This window comes from Labrus bergylta, chromosome 23 (assembly GCF_963930695.1).
Source record: "Labrus bergylta chromosome 23, fLabBer1.1, whole genome shotgun sequence".
Lineage (NCBI taxonomy): Eukaryota > Metazoa > Chordata > Actinopteri > Labriformes > Labridae > Labrus > Labrus bergylta.
Window position 1 is genome coordinate 14137094 of NC_089217.1, and position 18502 is coordinate 14155595.

General features: G+C 43.7%; 1 protein-coding gene across 2 annotated transcripts in view; it reads right to left on the minus strand.

Annotated features, from left to right (window-relative positions):
* Positions 1-989: 989 nt before the first annotated feature.
* Positions 990-18502, minus strand: part of chst11 (carbohydrate (chondroitin 4) sulfotransferase 11) — a 94503-nt gene continuing 76990 nt past the window's right edge. For both annotated transcript variants that reach the window (XM_065951498.1, XM_065951497.1), the window contains exons 3-4: positions 8652-8881; positions 990-8523 (exon numbers count right to left, since the gene is read on the minus strand). In XM_065951498.1, coding sequence (XP_065807570.1) covers positions 7899-8523; positions 8652-8881 — 855 coding nt within the window. In that variant the 3' untranslated portion in view covers positions 990-7898. The remainder of the gene's footprint in view (positions 8524-8651; positions 8882-18502) is intronic.

Below are 18502 nucleotides of genomic sequence, written 5' to 3' on the forward strand. Positions count from 1 at the left end.
CAAACATGTATACAAAGTGTACTGTCACCTGTCTGTTATGATGTTAAATGCACAAGTGACCCAGTTTTCATTTTATTGGTCATTATACCGTTAATTCTTGAGAACTTATTGTCTTGGGAGCGATGAAACAGTGAATGACACATTGTGTGTTCCCCGAGCACTTAAAGTCAATTTCAATTAGAGAGGAAGCCGCAGTGTGCAGCTGCTTCACTTTATTAGATCAAGAGACCCCGTAAATTAGATCCATTTAGATGTGTTAGACCCTGTAAATAGGAACCATTTCAAGAACCCTCTCTCGGGAGCCATAGGCTGGGCACTGACTGGGGATAATGGTGTGATGTAATGATTGCAGAGACACATCAATGCAGACAAAAAGGAAGTGTCGGACTACTGTCACTGCTAGGAGGCAGCCACCTTTACTAAGCGCTTCATAAATGTGTTTGTTTTGTTTAGTTTCTTGCCTCTGAATGTTTTGTACTGTCCCAGATCCAAACTTCCTGTGTTCCTGGAGCCAGCCTCTTGTGGACACTTGACGAACTGCAGGGTTTTGCACACACTTAGCTTCAGTTTTCAAGACCAGAGGTTGCAACTTGATATATACCTGTTATTGTTCAATTTTGCCAAAACATCATATGAAGGAACTCACTCTTGAATCACTTAAAATTAGCTATTTAAGTGAAATATAAATACTAAATAGATCCACATAATGGCTTTAATTTGCAGGAAATTACACTCAGATGTGTATGTTGTGCCTTTTACATATAACATACGTCCCTTTAAAATGTAGTTTGAACTTGGATTGCTGTTATCATGTAATCTGTCATAAATATGGAGACTCTTCTGGAGAGTAAGACAGACTTATGGATTTATTTATGGCATGTTGTGTTCAAGTGCTGCATGGACTTTTCGGTGTCAGAGGCCATGTAAAGCTTGAATATCAGATTTTTTTTTCACACATGCACACGAGAAATAATCAGAGCGATGCCGAGGAAGTTTCAGTGTCATTTTATTGTGAAAACATCAGACAGGGTGTAGCGCAGGTGGTGCTGCTGCAGGATCGACATCATCGCTCTCACACACTCGGTGCAACAAGCACGCAGTCAATTATTCATGAGTCGCCGTGAGAGCGGCAGAAAAAAAAACCAACGGAGTAGAAACAGCTCGGCGAGAGAGAGAGAGAGAGAGAGGCCGTCCCGGGAGGAAAAAGAGAGATACAGAGAGAGTTTAGGTGTGTTGCCATGGCGATAACAGAAAAAGGATGATGTTTATGGGTAGATGTCAGAGAATAAATAAATAAATAAGAGGTGCCTGTTTGAATGAGGGTCTTACATGGAGACGTCCCCTCTAAGGCAGAGTGTGTAGAGCACAAACACACACACACTCACACACACACACACACACACACACACACACACACACACACACACACACACACACACGTCATACAACGTACACACACTCTTGCAGCCCTCATCCAGCTGCACCACTTGTAGTTTCAGCACACGAGGCACTCTGACACACACACTGCTGATGACACGGTATAAATTCAGAAACAGACACATCTGATTAAGAACTCATTCTTCAAAAGGGCACACACAAACACAACACACACACACACACACTCATTACTGTACAGGTTACACCCACACCATCTGTCGGATCATGGAGCTGCTGAGGAGATCAGAGTGTGGGAACTCGGCTCTCTGAGGGAAGACGCACAAGATGTCAGAGCAACACAGAGACCGCTGAGAGCACAGCGCACTAACGTGGACATATGTGACCAATACTGTTGAAAAAAAGTCAAAGATAATTAATAAATCTGGCTCCTATCTTTGCATACTTTTCTAACGTTTCAATGTCTGAGACCTTCTTGGTAGAAATCATGTAAAGGGAGCGTTTAAGTTACTCATCCTAGAAGGTACTTAACAGAACTGATTGAAACAATGGGCCACCTTAGGGACATAACTGTAAAGCATGCCGTAATATGTAACTCTGACACCTAGTTTTAAAATTGGTACTACAGTCCAAATTCAAAACATTGTATCCTTTAAAAGAGTTCTACCAGATATGTTTGGTTGTCAACAAATACAACTTAAAAAAAGGTAGAATGCTGCATGGCAAGATTAAAAATAAAGATAATATGAAACACTAAAGCATTTCTGAGAGTCTCTTTTTTTACCTTACATGTGAGCCTTTTTTTTTTTATCCACATTCAAGAGCACTCTCAAGACTTATCCCTGCATGATGGTGTGAACATCACCTGAGAGCCTGGGGAGCTTTTCTCTGCAGTCACATGGGCCTCTGCAGGAGCTTAACTGTGTGAAATCTCAGTGAGTGTAAAACTCAAGAGAGGCTTCTGTCATGTGGTGAAGAAGTGAATTTAAAGATGTGCGAATGGATTTTTCTTCGAGTTAAGAACGTGGATGTGTTGCAGTTTGTCTCTCTTAAAATGTAACTCATTCTGGTTCTTCTCCTGTTTGTCGTACCTCTGAGTCCTCTAATTATTACGACGACTATAAGGTAGACCATTTGATAACAGTGTCTGATATGAGTCATCATTGTAGAACTATCTTGCGTTCACACTTGGTTCCAATTGTTTTTTAATTATGTTGATGACCTACAACAGCAGAGTGTGAAGTAGCAGAACAATTTGTCCTGCTGGCAGAAACCAGCGTTGTGGGCTGACACCGAGAAAATGAATGAATGCTGACTGTTTGAGTGTGTGTGTGTGTGTGTGTGTGTGTGTGTGTGTGTGTGTGTGTGTGTGTGTGTGTGTGTGTGTGTGTGTCAGCATGGAGGAAGGCCCAGGTCACCACAGAAAAAAGGTTCAATGATTTCAGCGGCTCTGTGTTGCTGAAAATGGAAGGCACAGAGAAACATAGGGGACATGTGTGTGTGTGTGTGTGTGTGTGTGTCTAGCAACCAGGCAATTAATCAATCCAACATCCACACAGTTCAGAAACAAAAGCAGAAGGAAGAACATCGTGTCCTGTACAGTGGAACTGTATATATATGTCAGTATTGCAGGCAAAGAGGGGAGAGAGTTGAATGATCTAAGCTTTGTCCCTCTGTGCTGAAGATTTCAGATGTGATCAGAATTTGTTGTGTTTTTGGTGCCAAGAAGGAGAAAGAAACCAAAACACAACATTTTTGGAAACATCTCATTGTTCTTGTTCCAAGATATCATTTGCCCTTAAAAGAATAGTTTGTCATTTTTGTGAACACACCCACATTACTGAGACCACACCGACATGTCTGTTTGCAAAAGGAAGATTTCGCTACCAGTCAGTTAGCCTAACGTGACAGAAATAACAAGCTAATTTGTCACCTTAAGATTTGCTAGACCAACATTTAAAATTGCCTAATCCTCACGTTTGCTAAAAACCTGCACATTCTCTGCTGTAATTTGTGTTTATGACTGACACAAATATTAGCAAACTAGCATGCTCAAGTAAAACTGTTAAACCAGCTAGTAATCATCAGGTTAGCATTGTAATTATGAGCACGTTAGCATGCTAATTAGAGGAGAGGTAGGCTTCTCGTGGTCAAAATGTCAGTGGCCAATCCTTGGTTTGATAAATATTCCCAGCAGTCTCAGCTGCAGCTAATTTATCTTTAGTGCTAATGTAAAAACAAAACAAACAAAAAAACTAAGACGCTGAACAAACTTAAGCAAACTACTAAACTGCTAAACGCATGTTAGCATTGTCGTTTGGAGCATGCTAGCATACTCAGAGTGCCATGTAAGCTTAAAGCGCTGCTGTGCTGTTCACGCAGGGTTTGTGCAAAGCTAAGCTAATAATGTAGCTACACGCTGCTCCAAATGGATGAGTAGGCTACACGTTGGTGCAGCTTCCAGGCTTGTGAGATGTCTAATAGTCCATCTTGGAAAGGGTTAGCCAAACCTGCTAATCTAATCACTGTCTTATTCAAAACTTGCAGAAAGGACAATTGATTTTCAAGCAGTTTGTTTCGTCACAAATGTCAGACATTTTTTTTAATTCAACAAAGTTTCCTGGATCATGAATACATGATTTTGTGACAACCCGTAGGCCTACCGCTTTAAAATCCATTCACTCTACTGCTTATCATGAATACTCCGGATGAACCATTAGGAGGCACAGCGCTGACTCCCCTTCTCCAAGATGGCCGCTGCTTTGAAGGATTGTTCCTTAACAACAGCCGCATCTAAATTCAATAATAACATAAATGTAAAAATGTAAAAAATCCTAGTGTCCTATATCCTTCTCCACATCAGACAATATCAATTTCAAAACCTGCCTGTCTTCATCTCAGCAAAACAGCACATATGTAAATCAGTCTAATATTAGACATCGTTAAAACAGCATAAATATTGTTGGCTCTACTTCTGCAAACACTGCACTAGTACGAGACAACTGGGCAGCAAGCAGGCCGGGTTATTTGTAGATCCAGGAATTAAGAGCGGGGGACAAAAGCGCCTAAAAATGTTGTTTGTTTTTATCTGAGGCAGAAAGTCAGCCAGGTGCTGTCGCTGCTGGGTGGATGGCTGTGGGGACATTTTAGCCGCTCTGTTTGCTGAAGCAGGCTGTCTTTTCCTGAAGGGATGGCAGGGATCATGAACACCGACTGGCTGCTGTTTTTTTTATTTATAAAAAGGAGGCCACTTTGGGAATGAGGTGGGAGAGGTGAAAATAGAGTGAGGAGAAGAGAGGCCTCTGTGATGGCTTGTTTGCAGGCTAAGAGGTCCTTTGTGTGTCGTCCTTCTTCCATTCTGGGTTTTAAATGAGAAGTTTAAGATGAGGCTCAGTCAGAGTGTTTGAGTGGAGAGGCTCAGCTCGACCAAAACCTCTGCTCACAGCTGCTGAGTAAGACGCTGCGTGGCAACAACATCAGCAGGAGTGCTAATGCGCGTGCTGAGTTTGTGTGTGTTTCTTTTTTTTTTTTTTTTTTGTGCGACTCTCCCAGGAGGAGGCCGTGCTAAGAATACAGCCATTGTTTTCTGCAGGAGGAGGATAGTCGGGGCCACGGGCCAGACCAGTAGCTTTGCTCCTATATTACAGCCAGATGTGTGTGTGTGTGGGGCTGAAAAAATAAGGCTGTTCTCTTATTAACCCCCCCACACACACACAGACATGTGCACACACATGTTCAGTAATAACACTTCAAAAGCTACAAGAAGTGGTGTGCAGCTAAAACATCCACCAGAATGTCTCCTGGAGGACATGTAGGTCTATTTATAAGCTCCGATTTGGTCATCACGCCTTTCAGATATGCTGACATTTCACCCTCCAGCTTCTTTTTGTAAAGACATCTGGTCCTGACTGGACGCAACTCCATAATGCAATACATCTGCAACTGCTGTATGAACTCTAAACTGTAGGAAAGTTCACTTCACTTGGAAAGAAACCACTGTCCACCGTTAAGTCAAAACTCTTGTTGCATGTCTGTCCATGCTGCAAGACCTCCTGCAAATTATTTATGCTGACCTTCAAATCCATCTCTGACTTTTTTCAGTACAAAGTCAGACATGCATGTTGAGTTTCCTTACATGTGGTTACCTCCACAGGTGCAGCCAATCACTAATTAAGCCTCATCGCAGCAGGCTCTTCACATGCAGATTACATCAGCATATGAAGAGTCTGCTGCACAAGTGAGCTTCTTGTAGGCTCTATACTTTTAAAGTATGTCTCTCAATTTATCACAGTCGTGTTCATATATATTCATTGCCTTTCCTTCAAACCTTTATCAGTTATTCATCCAGGTTTATCACCTTTAGAGGGTCGTGTGAATCTAGGTCCAAACTCGCCTGACATTGGCCGAGACGTGGATACACTTGACTTGAATAATACTTTGTGCTTAAGCAAAACGTACTGTGTAGGAATTTTTTTATATAATTGATGTTTCTTGTCTGCAAAATTGCCAAAATCTTTAACATGTAAGAAACGACAGCTGGGCCTCTCACAATGTCAACTGCTATTATGTTTGATATAACTCCCCACATGAAGGTGCAATAAACCAAATACACAAACCTACTTTACGAGCCGTGTCAAACTGTTTCACAGCATCATTAACTTCTGAACCTGGTGACTCAAAATGTGCAAAACTACATAAATCACAACCTTTAAAACTAGGATTTGAGGTCTAGTAGTCTTTGTTCAGTGAAGTGCAACAAAGAGATGCAGCTTTTCCCTAAAATGTCTCCTTCACTTTCGGAATTTAAAAGAGCTGTAAAAAGCTAAAAGTCTCCCTCCGTCTCCCCCTCCTCTGTAATGCTTACACAGCCGCCTGTAATCCAATTGACAGCGTGATGGAGAGTGCAGTTATTAACCTTGACATTGCTTAGCATCGCTAGCATTAATCACATTACAGTGTGAGATACAGTATCTGATCTGTGATGTGGGCAGCAGATTGCTGGTGTGTTCACTGAGCAGCAGCAGCTCGTTCTCAGGCTCTGCATCGGGGGAATGATGTGGACGCAGAGTGTGTGGATCTCTGACGCTCTCACAGACATTTCGGCACCAAATGTTGGAAATGAACATCGTGAATCTCAAACACAGAGGGACAAAGTCATGTGCTGAAATGTACCATACACACACCTTTTAGAATGAAAACGCCGTAATGTACCGGAGGTAAGTTGTGTAGAAGAAATGACAAAACAACTTACCAACAGTTTAAAAAAAAAGTCCTAAACTTGTTCAGAAACAAAACTTAAATCTTTCTCTCTTTAATCAATGATGCAAATTAAATAATATTTTGTTATTGCTGCTCGCAGCAATGCTTCATAAGACAATAAAAATAAGCATAAAGACAAAAGGGTATTTTTAATTTACTGAAAGACATGTTTGGTCGTCAGAGAAGGGTCTTTGTTCGTGGGTGTGGTCTTTAAAGTGTCCACCGAGTCCCCCCCGAGTGGGGCTTTGTGGGTCACAGCAGGGCGGGGTTATGAGATCCAGTGCCTTTAACCCTTCCACAACCACACAGGCTCTTTGTCTCTGTTCTCTCAGCTCACACTTTCTGTGCAGACTTGTCACTTCTCATCCTGTACTTTCTGAAGTGTTAAGGATGCTCGGTGTTACAGGCAAAGATGTGTGACACGCTTCCCACTTTCCTGCTGCTGCTGCTACAGAATTCACAGAGTCCTCAGGTTGTAACACAAGTGGTCCCTTCTCAAGATAAGAGACCAGCGACAGCCTGAAAGCTGTCGGCTGTGTGCCATGTTGCCACGCCTCCATTTGTGGAGGTCTTGAGAGTGAAGTCAGTAGCCATCCATTACCGGGCGTCCTTGAGGCGGTGATGAGCCAGCTTCCCTCTGAAATACATGAATCTAATGAGGGCAAGGGTGATGGGCGTTAACACGCGGCGCCAACAGCGCAGCAGAGGGCATGACTCGGGTTTTACAATTTGACGGAGTTTCTCTATTGATCAAGGGGGGGTGGGGGAGTTAAGCTTAGCTCCCACAATGCATTGGGGTCAGGGCGCGTGCGAGGCCGCTGTTTTGCTTTGTAGAATCGGAAGCAGCCTAATTTGTCAGCAGTTTGTTTAAACATGTTGGGAACATCGTTCGGAGAATCCCTCTTCAAGTCTGTCCTCTGAGGATACGTTTTAAAAACACCTTGAAGACCTGCTTCACCCGCACATTTCAAGTCTTTGCATGCGTTTGGTTCGTTTAGCCCACATTCAGATCCAAACAGAGCCGCTGCATCACCCCACATTCTCCTCTTCAGGCCCGGACAATCACACATTACCTTTCTCTCTTTTAGCACCTGTTTACAAGTCCAATTCAGACCCCACGCCTGCAAGGTAAGACGACAGTTTTTTAAAATCAAGTTTGCTTCCAAAATAATCTGCCCTTCACTCGTTTTCGTGCCTCTCCTTAAACGAGGCCGCCATTCTCAGAGTCCCAGCTCTGTCCTCCGTTAGTCCAGCCGCAGGTAGCTGGGCGTGGAGTAGTTGAACATGAGGAAGTCCAACTTGTAAAGCTGGGAGAGCTGGATCTGCTGCTGAGTGCTGATGTTACTGAAGAACTGAGCCGTCATGGCGTCTGTGGTGCGGGTGGATTTGGCGTAGCTGGGGAAGCGCAAGGAGTCACCGACGCCCAACAGCCGCAGCACGTAGTTCGCGTCCTCTTCCAGCGTCTCGTACTTCCCCACGAGGTCGTAGTGGATGTGACACGGGTGACAAAGCTGGTAGACGGTCTGCCAGTGCTCGTTGAGTGGGCCGTCTCGCTGTGTGGCCGGGTCCACCAGGTACTCGGCGAATTCCTTGAATTTGACGTCGGCTCCGTTCATCAGGGCGTCCTGCGTAGCGTTCTTGCGGTAGCGGCGGATGATCCGGGTGCCGAAGCGCTTGTGGAAGGATGAGTTGTACTTGAGGGTGAACTTGTTCCGGTACGCAGAGACCAGCCTCTCGAAAGGCTCGCGGACAAAGAGGAACTTGAGGTAGTTCTTGAGACGATGGTTGATCTCTGCGATGCTGTACTGGTTCAGCGTCTTCAGGTTGGCGGGAACGTGGGCTTCGTTTGAAGGGATTTCCATCGGGTCGCTGTGGATGAGAGGCAACACAACATTCAGCTTTTTGTATGATCACAAACTTCCATCATGGTCATAGATCAATGAGGTTAAAAAAGGTCAACGACTAGCCCTCAGTTCTGTCTAAGGCGCAAAACCCACCTGTATTTCCCCCGGCCCGTCAACACCATCATGACACGTTTCCAGTTGGTGCACGCCACCTTGGGGACGTAGCAGTAGATGAGCTCATGGTCCTCATCCACCACGAGGTGCTTGAGGTCTCCGGGCGTCAGGACTCTGCGCTTACGGTTGGATGCGCTGTAGACTCGACAGGCGTCCACAACCTGGTCCCTCCTCGCCTGGTGGAGGACGGCTGCTCCAGACAACTCCGGCTGGTCAGGGCCAAATAATGAAAAAACAAGAACAAGAAGTGGGAGAGAAAGAGAGATTGCTGTTAGCAAAAAGCTTCTAGGATGTAGAAATCTGGAAATGATGCTCTGGAATCTTTTTTTTACAAATGTGATTCCTAACTTATAGAATGCATCTAATGGATGATAGCAACAGTTTTGAGGTGCCAAATCACAGAGCAGGCCTTGACTGCACATTGCATGATATTAATCAGAGAGACCAAACAAGTTGCACAATGAGTGACTTAGCAACAGCAACAGAGGAAACATGCATTTTTTACTCATAGTGTGTTGGATAACCTGCTGCTGTAACACCACAATTTCCCAGTTTGGGATCAATAAAGTAATTCTATTCTATTCTATTCTATTCTATGCTTATAGGCAGACACAGAACTAAACTCTAGGTGGGTTGTGCAAACTTTGGGTGCCATTTTTTATTGCCATCATTGACACCAAAGCCGTCAGCACTCAAAACGTTATGATTCAAAACACCAACCGAGTCCCGACTCAAGCTTTGTTTCATTTTTGTCTTCAGGTCAGGGCCAGACTCCTTTATAAGATTTTGTTCTACCTGTAACTCACACTTTAATGCCCTTCTTTCATCAGCTGTGAAGTGGATTCTTACACAGCCAGAGAACACAGAGGAATCCTCTTCTCATTAGTTTATAATGTTTCAGCACGTCTTAGACATGAGCAAAGGAGGCTGTAACATCACTCCACCTCCATCTGTCACACAACGTTAACTGGATCACTGGAGCAGAGGCTGTCAGAGGAGCTGCATTAACCTGCTGCACGCTTTCCAGCGATGCAATCCCGTCTTGGCTTCTATCAAATTTGTTTTGATGTATGTGGTTATTTTTGCCGTTTTTCCCGCCTGTCCTGCTGTTGCTCCAACTATTCTCTTGAGTGTAAAACAGACGTGCATCGCCACCAGTCTTGCTCCCTCAAAAAATCAAACGAACAGAAAACTCACATCGTCCACTTTACACTGTGAACATCATCATATGGAAAACATGGCAGACTAGCTGCTTTGGTAGCCTACTTAGTTTGAGTCTTTATTTAAGAACTAAAGTGTCTTCACATTTTCAGTCTTACAGGTAACACTTTTAAACCTCACTGACTAAATAATATAAGTTTTTGTTGTCTTTGCACCTTGTGCAATACGTGTTTCCATCCATTCTCAAATCCATTATCTATAACGCTTTTCCAGTTCAGGGTCGGGAAGTCTGGAGTCGATCCCAGCTGTCATTGGGCAAGAGGCGGAGTTACACCCTGGAATGTTCGCCAGCCAATCACAGACAACCAGCCACACTCACATTCACACCTACGGACAATTTAGAGTCACCAGTTAACCTAACAAGCATGTCTTTGGACTGTGGGAGGAAGCCGGAGTACCAGGAGAGAACCGACGCATGTACGAGGAGAACATGCAAACTCCACACAGAGAGGAACCTGTCAGACCGGTATTCAAACCAGGAACCTCCTCGCTGTGAGGTGACAGCACTAACAACTGCACCACAGTACAGCCAACTTAAATCCAACTATGCCAATAAAACTCTCTTGAATAAATGAAACTGAACCAAAGCAGAGAGACAGATGAAGAGAGAGAGACAGGAAGAGAGAGAGAGAGAGAGAGGCAGGCAGACAGATAATGAGACGTGTTATTAATCTCAGCCTTTATTATCACTCTCATCTCTTTATTGACTCTATCTTTTCCTCCTATCTGAGTCGCTCCGCAGTGTATGAGAGAGATTAGACCACGGGTATGAAGGGAATATAATGATACTGGAGGATATTACAGATATTGAGAGTGTTCAATATGCACAGATCCGGACAGCAATCATTCATCCGAGCTATATTTCATATTCACCGTGACGCTGGTGATGAAGTGGGCCGCAGCAGGAGGGAAAGACGGCGGCTGGGGATGAATTAAAAGAGTCTAAGGCGGGGGGGAGAAGCCTTTGCATCTGAAGGGCAGGAATGTTTTTTCATGTGCCTCTTGATTATTTTTCCTCAGGGTCTGAATTCCCCTCCAGGGCAGTTCCCCGCTCTCCTGGAGGAATCTTAATTGATTGTACTGTGGCCTGCATCTTTACCGCTCACAACAAGTGTGTCCTTTCAGCTCCACAGTGTCCTCAGCTCAGAGGGCGGGAGACCTGGAGGACCAAAAATAACTCCGGGACCACCACCACCGAGGGCTGAACGCCAAGACAGCGTGACTAAAGAGGCTTGTATGTCGTTTTCTTTGAAGTCAATCTATAACCAAGTGGGCGATTCATCATGTGCACAGCTCGCTGCAAGAACACGGAAGAAAACCGATCTTTCTTTTTTTTTTATCTGATGACAACATACAGAAGCAGTGAGGGAGAAGTCATGGTAAACACATGACCTTTAACCTCAGAGATGTTTCTGAATGACGGCTGTGAAAGTCACGCTTCATACTTCAGCCTCTTCAGACGGTCATGTGAGGATTCAGGTCAAACATACAGGTTCTCTGTTGTTACTATATAAAACTCTGCCCTATTGCCTTTAAATACCATGCATTTTCACGTTGCATTGTTGGTGCTTTGTGAAGTATATGTGACTTTTACTTACGGGTAGTGTTGTAGAAAACTTTTTGAAGGTCCCAGTATATTTTTCCACATACATTTATTTGTACTTTTATCCCCCAGTTACAGCCGCATCCTTCCCGTTGTTACGCTCTAAGTGAGTGACACGCCCCCTGCACACAAGATGATGATTTTTGAGTGACATGTTTGGTCTTGGTCTTGTCTCGGTCTCATCCTGCTTTAGTCTTGGTCTTTACTTGGTCTTGATTCCTTAATGTCTTGGACCCGGTATCTGATCACTCTGATCACTCTGGTCTCGGGTACGTCTTGGTCTCTTGACTACAACACTACCTTTGGGTACAAAGAACTTAACCTGAATCTGAACCTTCCTCTCTGCTTGTTGCTACTTCTACTTTCGCCCACTTTTTCTAACAATATTCTCCTTTTTTTTTTTATAACCTGTTTCCCTGTTGTATCAAACTTTCCTTCAAACCGATTTCTGTCAAGTATAATTCGACAAGACACGATGGATTATGAGCGACTCTGCTCTGAAAGAAGGCCTCACTTCGCCTCCCTCCCACCTCTCCTCTCTTTGTGCTCGCTGCTCCTCCCTCTCCATGCTAACGCTGACACATCAAAGGCCTCTAAGGCGTAACAGCACACAGTGAGTAGCAGCTTTTTGTTGATGAAAATCTCTTTTTTCTTTTTTTTTCATCCGCTCGCAGACATCAAGCCATGATTCACACAAATGTCGCAGCGAGCGTGCAGCGTCGCATCCCAGAGGAGGACAAACGCTGTAATTAACATCGGAGGAAAGAGACAAGGGAGGGAATCTTGTCATCTGCAGCTCTGCCTCAGTGTTCCTCTCCTTATCTCGCTTCTTTTCCGCAGGATTACTTTCTGCCATTTTATCTCCTCTTCAGGCAGATCAGTCGGTCTCTTGTGCAGTTTCCATGAAAGGCGTTCGGATGAGAGGAAGAAAAGCAGAGGGGGAGATGAAGGGGGGGGGGGGCGAGATGTCGATACAGGCTGAGAGGAAGCGGTGATGGAGATCGCTGACCTCTGGCCATGTCAGAGTGTTCCCACGGGACGGAGGAAACCATTACTTGCATACTTTCTTGCACAATAACCCCTTTAATCCCCTTTGGACAAGACGAGTGTGGCGTAAAAACCACAGCTGTATAAGTAGCATCACATGATATGGTCGATTTAGTTTGATCTCTTCCGATTGGTAAAGTTCCCAGGAGGGCCTCAAACCCTCAGTCAGCAGATTCCCCCGTGCAGCTGAGTTTTATGGAGGATCACTCAGCATCACAGCATATAGAAGTATATTCATCTCTGTAGGAGGGGTATGGGAGAATTAGCATTCTCTGTTAGCGGCTGAATCCAATCTCTGTGGCAAACTCGCCCAAGAGAAGTGAGAGAGAGAAACTCAAAGGAAGAAAGCACACAAAATCTTTCTGCATACATTTAAACCTAATCTCCCTCAAAAAGGTCATTATCAGTATTGTATATGCTAATAAGAAAATCTCTACTTTTTTTAATCTTCAGATGCCAGTGGGAGTTGAAGGCGAGCACATAGCAGCGTTGTTTTTTTGTCACTGCGCATTTTATTTATAAAAAAAACGTGTCAGAAACGTACGACGGGGCAGCGTAGAGATCGCGTATCTCATTCTCAAGTCTCCATTTCCCCGTCACACCTGCATCATTGTCACTGAGGGATGTTGGGAGTTTGACAAATGATCTGAGAATCAGCGCAGAGTCGTGTGGATGTGACGGCTGGAAATGAGCTGCCTTCAAATCTGCTGATGCTTGCAAAGAAAGAAAAGAGGAAGGAGGCATGGAGGAGATTAAGGAAAGGTCTGATGGAAGGAAGGAACTCCCTGCACCCTGCAAGGAACTGAGATGCTTCAAGATCACTTAGTTTAAAGTGACTTTTACTTGTTTTAACTTGTGGACAAGTTAGTGGACAGTGCAAAAACTCAAATCTTACCAAGTGTACTCGTCTTATTTTGAGGGGAAAAATGTGTCTTTACACTGAGCAGAAGTAATTCAACTGCTAATTACAGATAAACATCTTATTTGAAGATGTAACAAGTAAAAGTGAGGCCTGAATTGCATGTAAAGAGTAAAAAATGGCTGCTGGTTCAGAGAGGCAGAGCCAGACTCTGGCCCTTTCTGAAAAGCCACAGTTCAGTATGCAGTGCAGACTTTTCAGTAGACTGAACCCTCGTGGACATTTTCTGCGTTCGCCTCAGAAGACTGAACATTTCAGCATGGATACTAACTTCCGGGTTTTGTGCAGTATGGTTTGGATGCATCCTATTGTATGTTAACACTCACCATGCTGTGTTAAACATATGTGTTATAAGAAACCTTTATGAACACATTTGTGAAGAAATGTCTTGGTATGCAATTTATTCCCAGATTGGCCAAATGTCTGATAAAGTTCCCTCACTATCAGATGAATGCTTCCTCGTGTTTAGTCTAACGGATTCTCAAAAAGTTAAAAAACAAAACAAGGCAGTTCGCGTCCTCGGCACACAATCAGCCACTTAAATCACTGATAATGAGGAGCACCTGAGCAGGAGCTGATTGAACGCACAGGTGAGACTGAAGGAGGCAGAATCACCAACACCATGACTTTCCAACATACGCAAAAACAACAAAAAAACATAAACAAAATATGTACACATAAAGATACAAACAATATTCTACAACATGTGATAAGGAAACAAGAACAATGTGAATTTAACTGAAAAAACTTTTTAATAGTGTCAAAGCCTTTAAACATTAACCTGTCTGGATTGCTGTTATGTACAGCGGTGGTTCTAGAGTCTGTTGTTCAACCAGCGTTCATCACCGTTAAGTTACAGTAAGATACCTACAAAGAAATTGAAAAGATGTAAAAAAAAAAAAATCTTTTAGTGAGAGATCACAGATAAGAAAATGGACAAATAAATTGGTCAAATTTGTTTTTTTTTGCAGTGAAGGAACTGGCAAGCTCAAAGTGAAATATTAAAGGAGCAATATGTCACTATGACACCTAGTGTTTAAAATGGGTACTGCAGTCCAAATTCTAAACATTGTAGAGCGCTGTCTCCCCCCCCGCCCCCTCCTCTCTAGAGTCAGGTCGCCATGTGGTGGACACTGAAGCTTCAGTGTTTATCCAGGTCTGCATCGGACCTCCAACTTAACTTCTTAAAGTGTTTTTTATTCACGTCTATACACGGTGTAGGTCGATATTTAAATTTGTCCAGTTCAGGGCCAAACAGCAAATATTGACTTGAGGCTCCTCTGAAAGGTTCATCTCAACACGGTGAAATCTCTGCACAGAAACAGTTCATATTGAGATAAAACTACATATGAATACCTCTAAATAACCTTATATAATGAACCAGCTTTCTTAAAGATGCTGTTAATACAGTTGGGGAGAAAATGAGATGCTAATGCATCGTGATCTCCAGCTCCGGGATTCTGCAGCGCTCTAGAGCACTTTGTGTAGAGGAGAAAGCCAGAGACATATTTTTCCTCGAAGAAGTAAAAACTGCTTCCTACTGCAATTTAAAGTCTGCAGCAGTCAATACTGGCTACACATTCCCTCCAATTAATTCCCTATTTATATTCAGTGAGGTTATTCTGGTGCAGCTTCTCCAGTATTTACATCTTTCTGTCTCTGGAAGATGTAAAAATATTTGGAAACAGGCTACGACTGTCTAGGAAAAGTCGGTGGATTTATGCTCCTGATGTACGGAGAGCATAAAGTGAAAGTAAAGTGCTGCAGCAGGAACTCTTCCCGTTTTAGTTTGATGATTTCTCTGCTTTTCTTCCCCCCCCCCCACTTCGGTCTCTTTAAAAAAAACGATCCATCTGTGAGGCTCATCTGCAGCTTCTCTCTCTTCTTGCTCGCTGTGAAGTCATCTTAACAAAGATCAATAGGGTTCATCAAAGCACCTCTCTTTCTCACACACACACATGGAGCACACTGAAGGCACTCTGTCTCTCTGACCCTCTCTGCTCACAGACTGGCATTCATGAAGCTGCAGGAATAAAGCTGCCAGTGTGCCACGACTGTACCAAACAAGTGCATAAAGCTTCACCTAAGGCTCTAAAAGGCAACAAGGCGAGGCTCTTCAGTAAAAACCTGAACAATGCTGACAGTTTATGAGGCACTTCATCCTTTCCACTGAGGAACTTTCCATAATGTCATTCAAGAGAAGTCAGACCAGCAGAAGAAGAGGACTCGTCAGCTGACCACCTTGCGACACGAGGAAATGTTTCTTTACCTGTATTTATCCCGGGAAACGACTGAAAAACACAAACACATGCTTCCTCTCTTCCTGGAAAAGTGCTGCTTCATATTCATGCAACTCCTCATGTTCATACCTGGAAAAATCTGAGTACAACCAGACGTCTGCTGAGCAGCTCAAAGGTCCTCAGAGTCAAATAAATGCAACTGTAGGAAATATTATTGTTTATGTTAAACGTTTGGATAAAAAAAAACCAAAGAAATGTAAAACAACATGACGTGTTTCTGATCGAGGCCTTCAAGCAGCAACTACCTTCTCACAAATATGCAACAGAAATGTTTGTTCAACTTTTTCTATTCCAAATTTTTCTATTCTGGGTGTCTAATGAACCATGTTTGAAGGAGGTGGATCTTGAGAGAAACGAGGGGTAGTCAAAAGCTTTGTTATCAGCTTGGTTAGTGTGAGCCATGCTAATTTCACAACTTTTTCAGAGTGTCACATTTTTTCCTCCGGGCTTGTATCCCTGTCAGGGTGGAAAACTCTCAGTTAGACCATCATGGCCCAGTTAAAACCCTCCATTAAAACCTCTGCTAGTGAAACCTTACAGCTTCACGGTCTGTGAACTGACTCCTTTAGGTGAGCGGAGGCGTCCGAGTTTCACTGCAGCTTGAATTTCAGCCTGATCATGCTGCATAGATTCGCACAGTAAGGGCAAAGTCACTCCAGCCACCAGACCAACTTTCACTGCTTGGTCCACACCAGGACTTGAACTGGTGACCCTCTGGTTCCCAACCCAAGTCCCTACAGGGGGGATAACCCTGCTTGCCTTTAGAGAAACTGTGGGATACCTTTTACATGTGGAGGCTTCATCCACTGTTACAGAGACATAAAGGCTCCACAATGGACCAACAGAAACATCACTGACTGAAGAAAGTTAACTTTGCAGTTTATGTCTTTCAGCACAATAAACCCCCTCTGTTCCTCTCTAATGTTTCTGTAATGACTCAACCCATCTTCAGGGAGCTTTAAACTTTAGGTTAGAACTTAGCTCTCTGCTGAAACTCAGTTAAAGTTTCACTCAGAAAACACTTTTAAAGTACTACTACTACTTCTATAAGTTTAACTATTACGTACTGTTGCAACAATCTGCCGGGACTGAAACCAGCGAGCTCATGATCAAAAGTTACTTTTCTAACCTGAAGACATCTGCAGAAACTTTGTTTGAAAGCAACAGAAGAAGCCATCGTTAAAGCTGTAAATCTACTGATTCATGATTTTCTGTGCTGGTGTTGTGTAAGGGCACTGCAGGGAGCCACTGAATGGACAGTGTGTGTGTGTGTGTGTGTGTGTGTGTGTGTGTGTGTGTGTGTGTGTGTGTGTGTGTGTGTGTGTGTGTGTGTGTGTGTGTGTGTGTGTGTGTGTGTGTGTGTGTGTGTGTGTGTGTGTGTGTGTCGGGGGCTAAAAGCATTGGGCTTCCCTGTTGGGACGGATGAGCCCAAAGAAAAACATAAATACACACACTCAGTATGATGCTATTTGCTGCAGGGTTCTAAGCAGCGGTTAAATGCGGATATTAATAAATATCATAATTTGCTAAACCTCCGTATTTTCCTCACAGCTGAGGTCAGATTAGTGCGGACCCTTCGGTGATGGTGGTCTGTAAAAGCTGCAGTGAAACTCTGACGCCTAAGCTCACCTAAAGGAGCAGTTAACAGACCGCGAGGCAGTAACGTTTCACTAGCAGAGGTTTTAATGGAGGTTTTTTTTTTTACCGTGCCCTGATGGTCTAACTGAGAGTTTTCCACCCTGACAGGGATACGAGCCAGGAGGAAAAAAATGTGACGCTCGGAAAAATGTGTGAAATTAACAGGACTCACTTGATGATGATATTCACCAACAATCTCTTTAACCTTCCCTTTTTAAAGAAGCACCCTGGTTGAGTCAGAGTGAGCGGTAATGTCAGCTTGAAGAGATTTATGATTGCACTTTTATAAAGTTGGAGGCCTCTGGAATAAAGAACCGCCCAGATTTGTCGCCGCACTGCAGCGTTTATGTGTTGCTGCAATGACAACCTGTATAGTTCTGGTCCTTGAAGCCGCTCGGGTGAATGCCACAGATATGGGCTGTTTTATATTCGAAGGCCGAAGGATAGCTCAGAGAGAAAAAGGGATTCAACACAGAACAATAAAGTTCCATCTTTCCTCACCCTGACCCCAATTTAACATAATTATATTGCAGTATATCTAATTTAACCATGGCAGCAGAGGTGACATGCACAGTTTGAAGAAAAAAGTATAATAAAGGTCACATGTTGTGCCAAATCCTTCTCTGACACTAATATATGTCTCTAGTCTGTCTACAAACCCCCCAATGATGAGAAAAGTCCATCCTCTCCGTCTTTTGCCTGCTCCACTTTTCAGAAAATGTGTGCTCAAACAGGCCGTTTGGAGATTTTCCCTTCATGACATCACAAAGGGCAGTAGCCCCTCCCCCAGGTTGGTGACACTCCCACAGCTAGGTGTTTGTTCTGCCCTCTGAGTCTGCCTTCTCACCGTAAACAATAGGACATGGAGCGAGAAAGCCCGAGTACACCCAAGCCCTTCCAGAGAGGGGGCGTGGTCAGACACAGCTCATTTAAAGTAAACCTTTTTGGGCTGCAGAATGAATCAAAGAACAAGAACCATCATAAAGAAGAAGAATAAATCTATGGTGCATTCTGTAAACTTAAGTTGGAGTTTCACCTTAACCAAACAGCCTGTGTAACATAAAGCATGCCTTAGAAAGAAAACAGATGTTAAACAGACGCT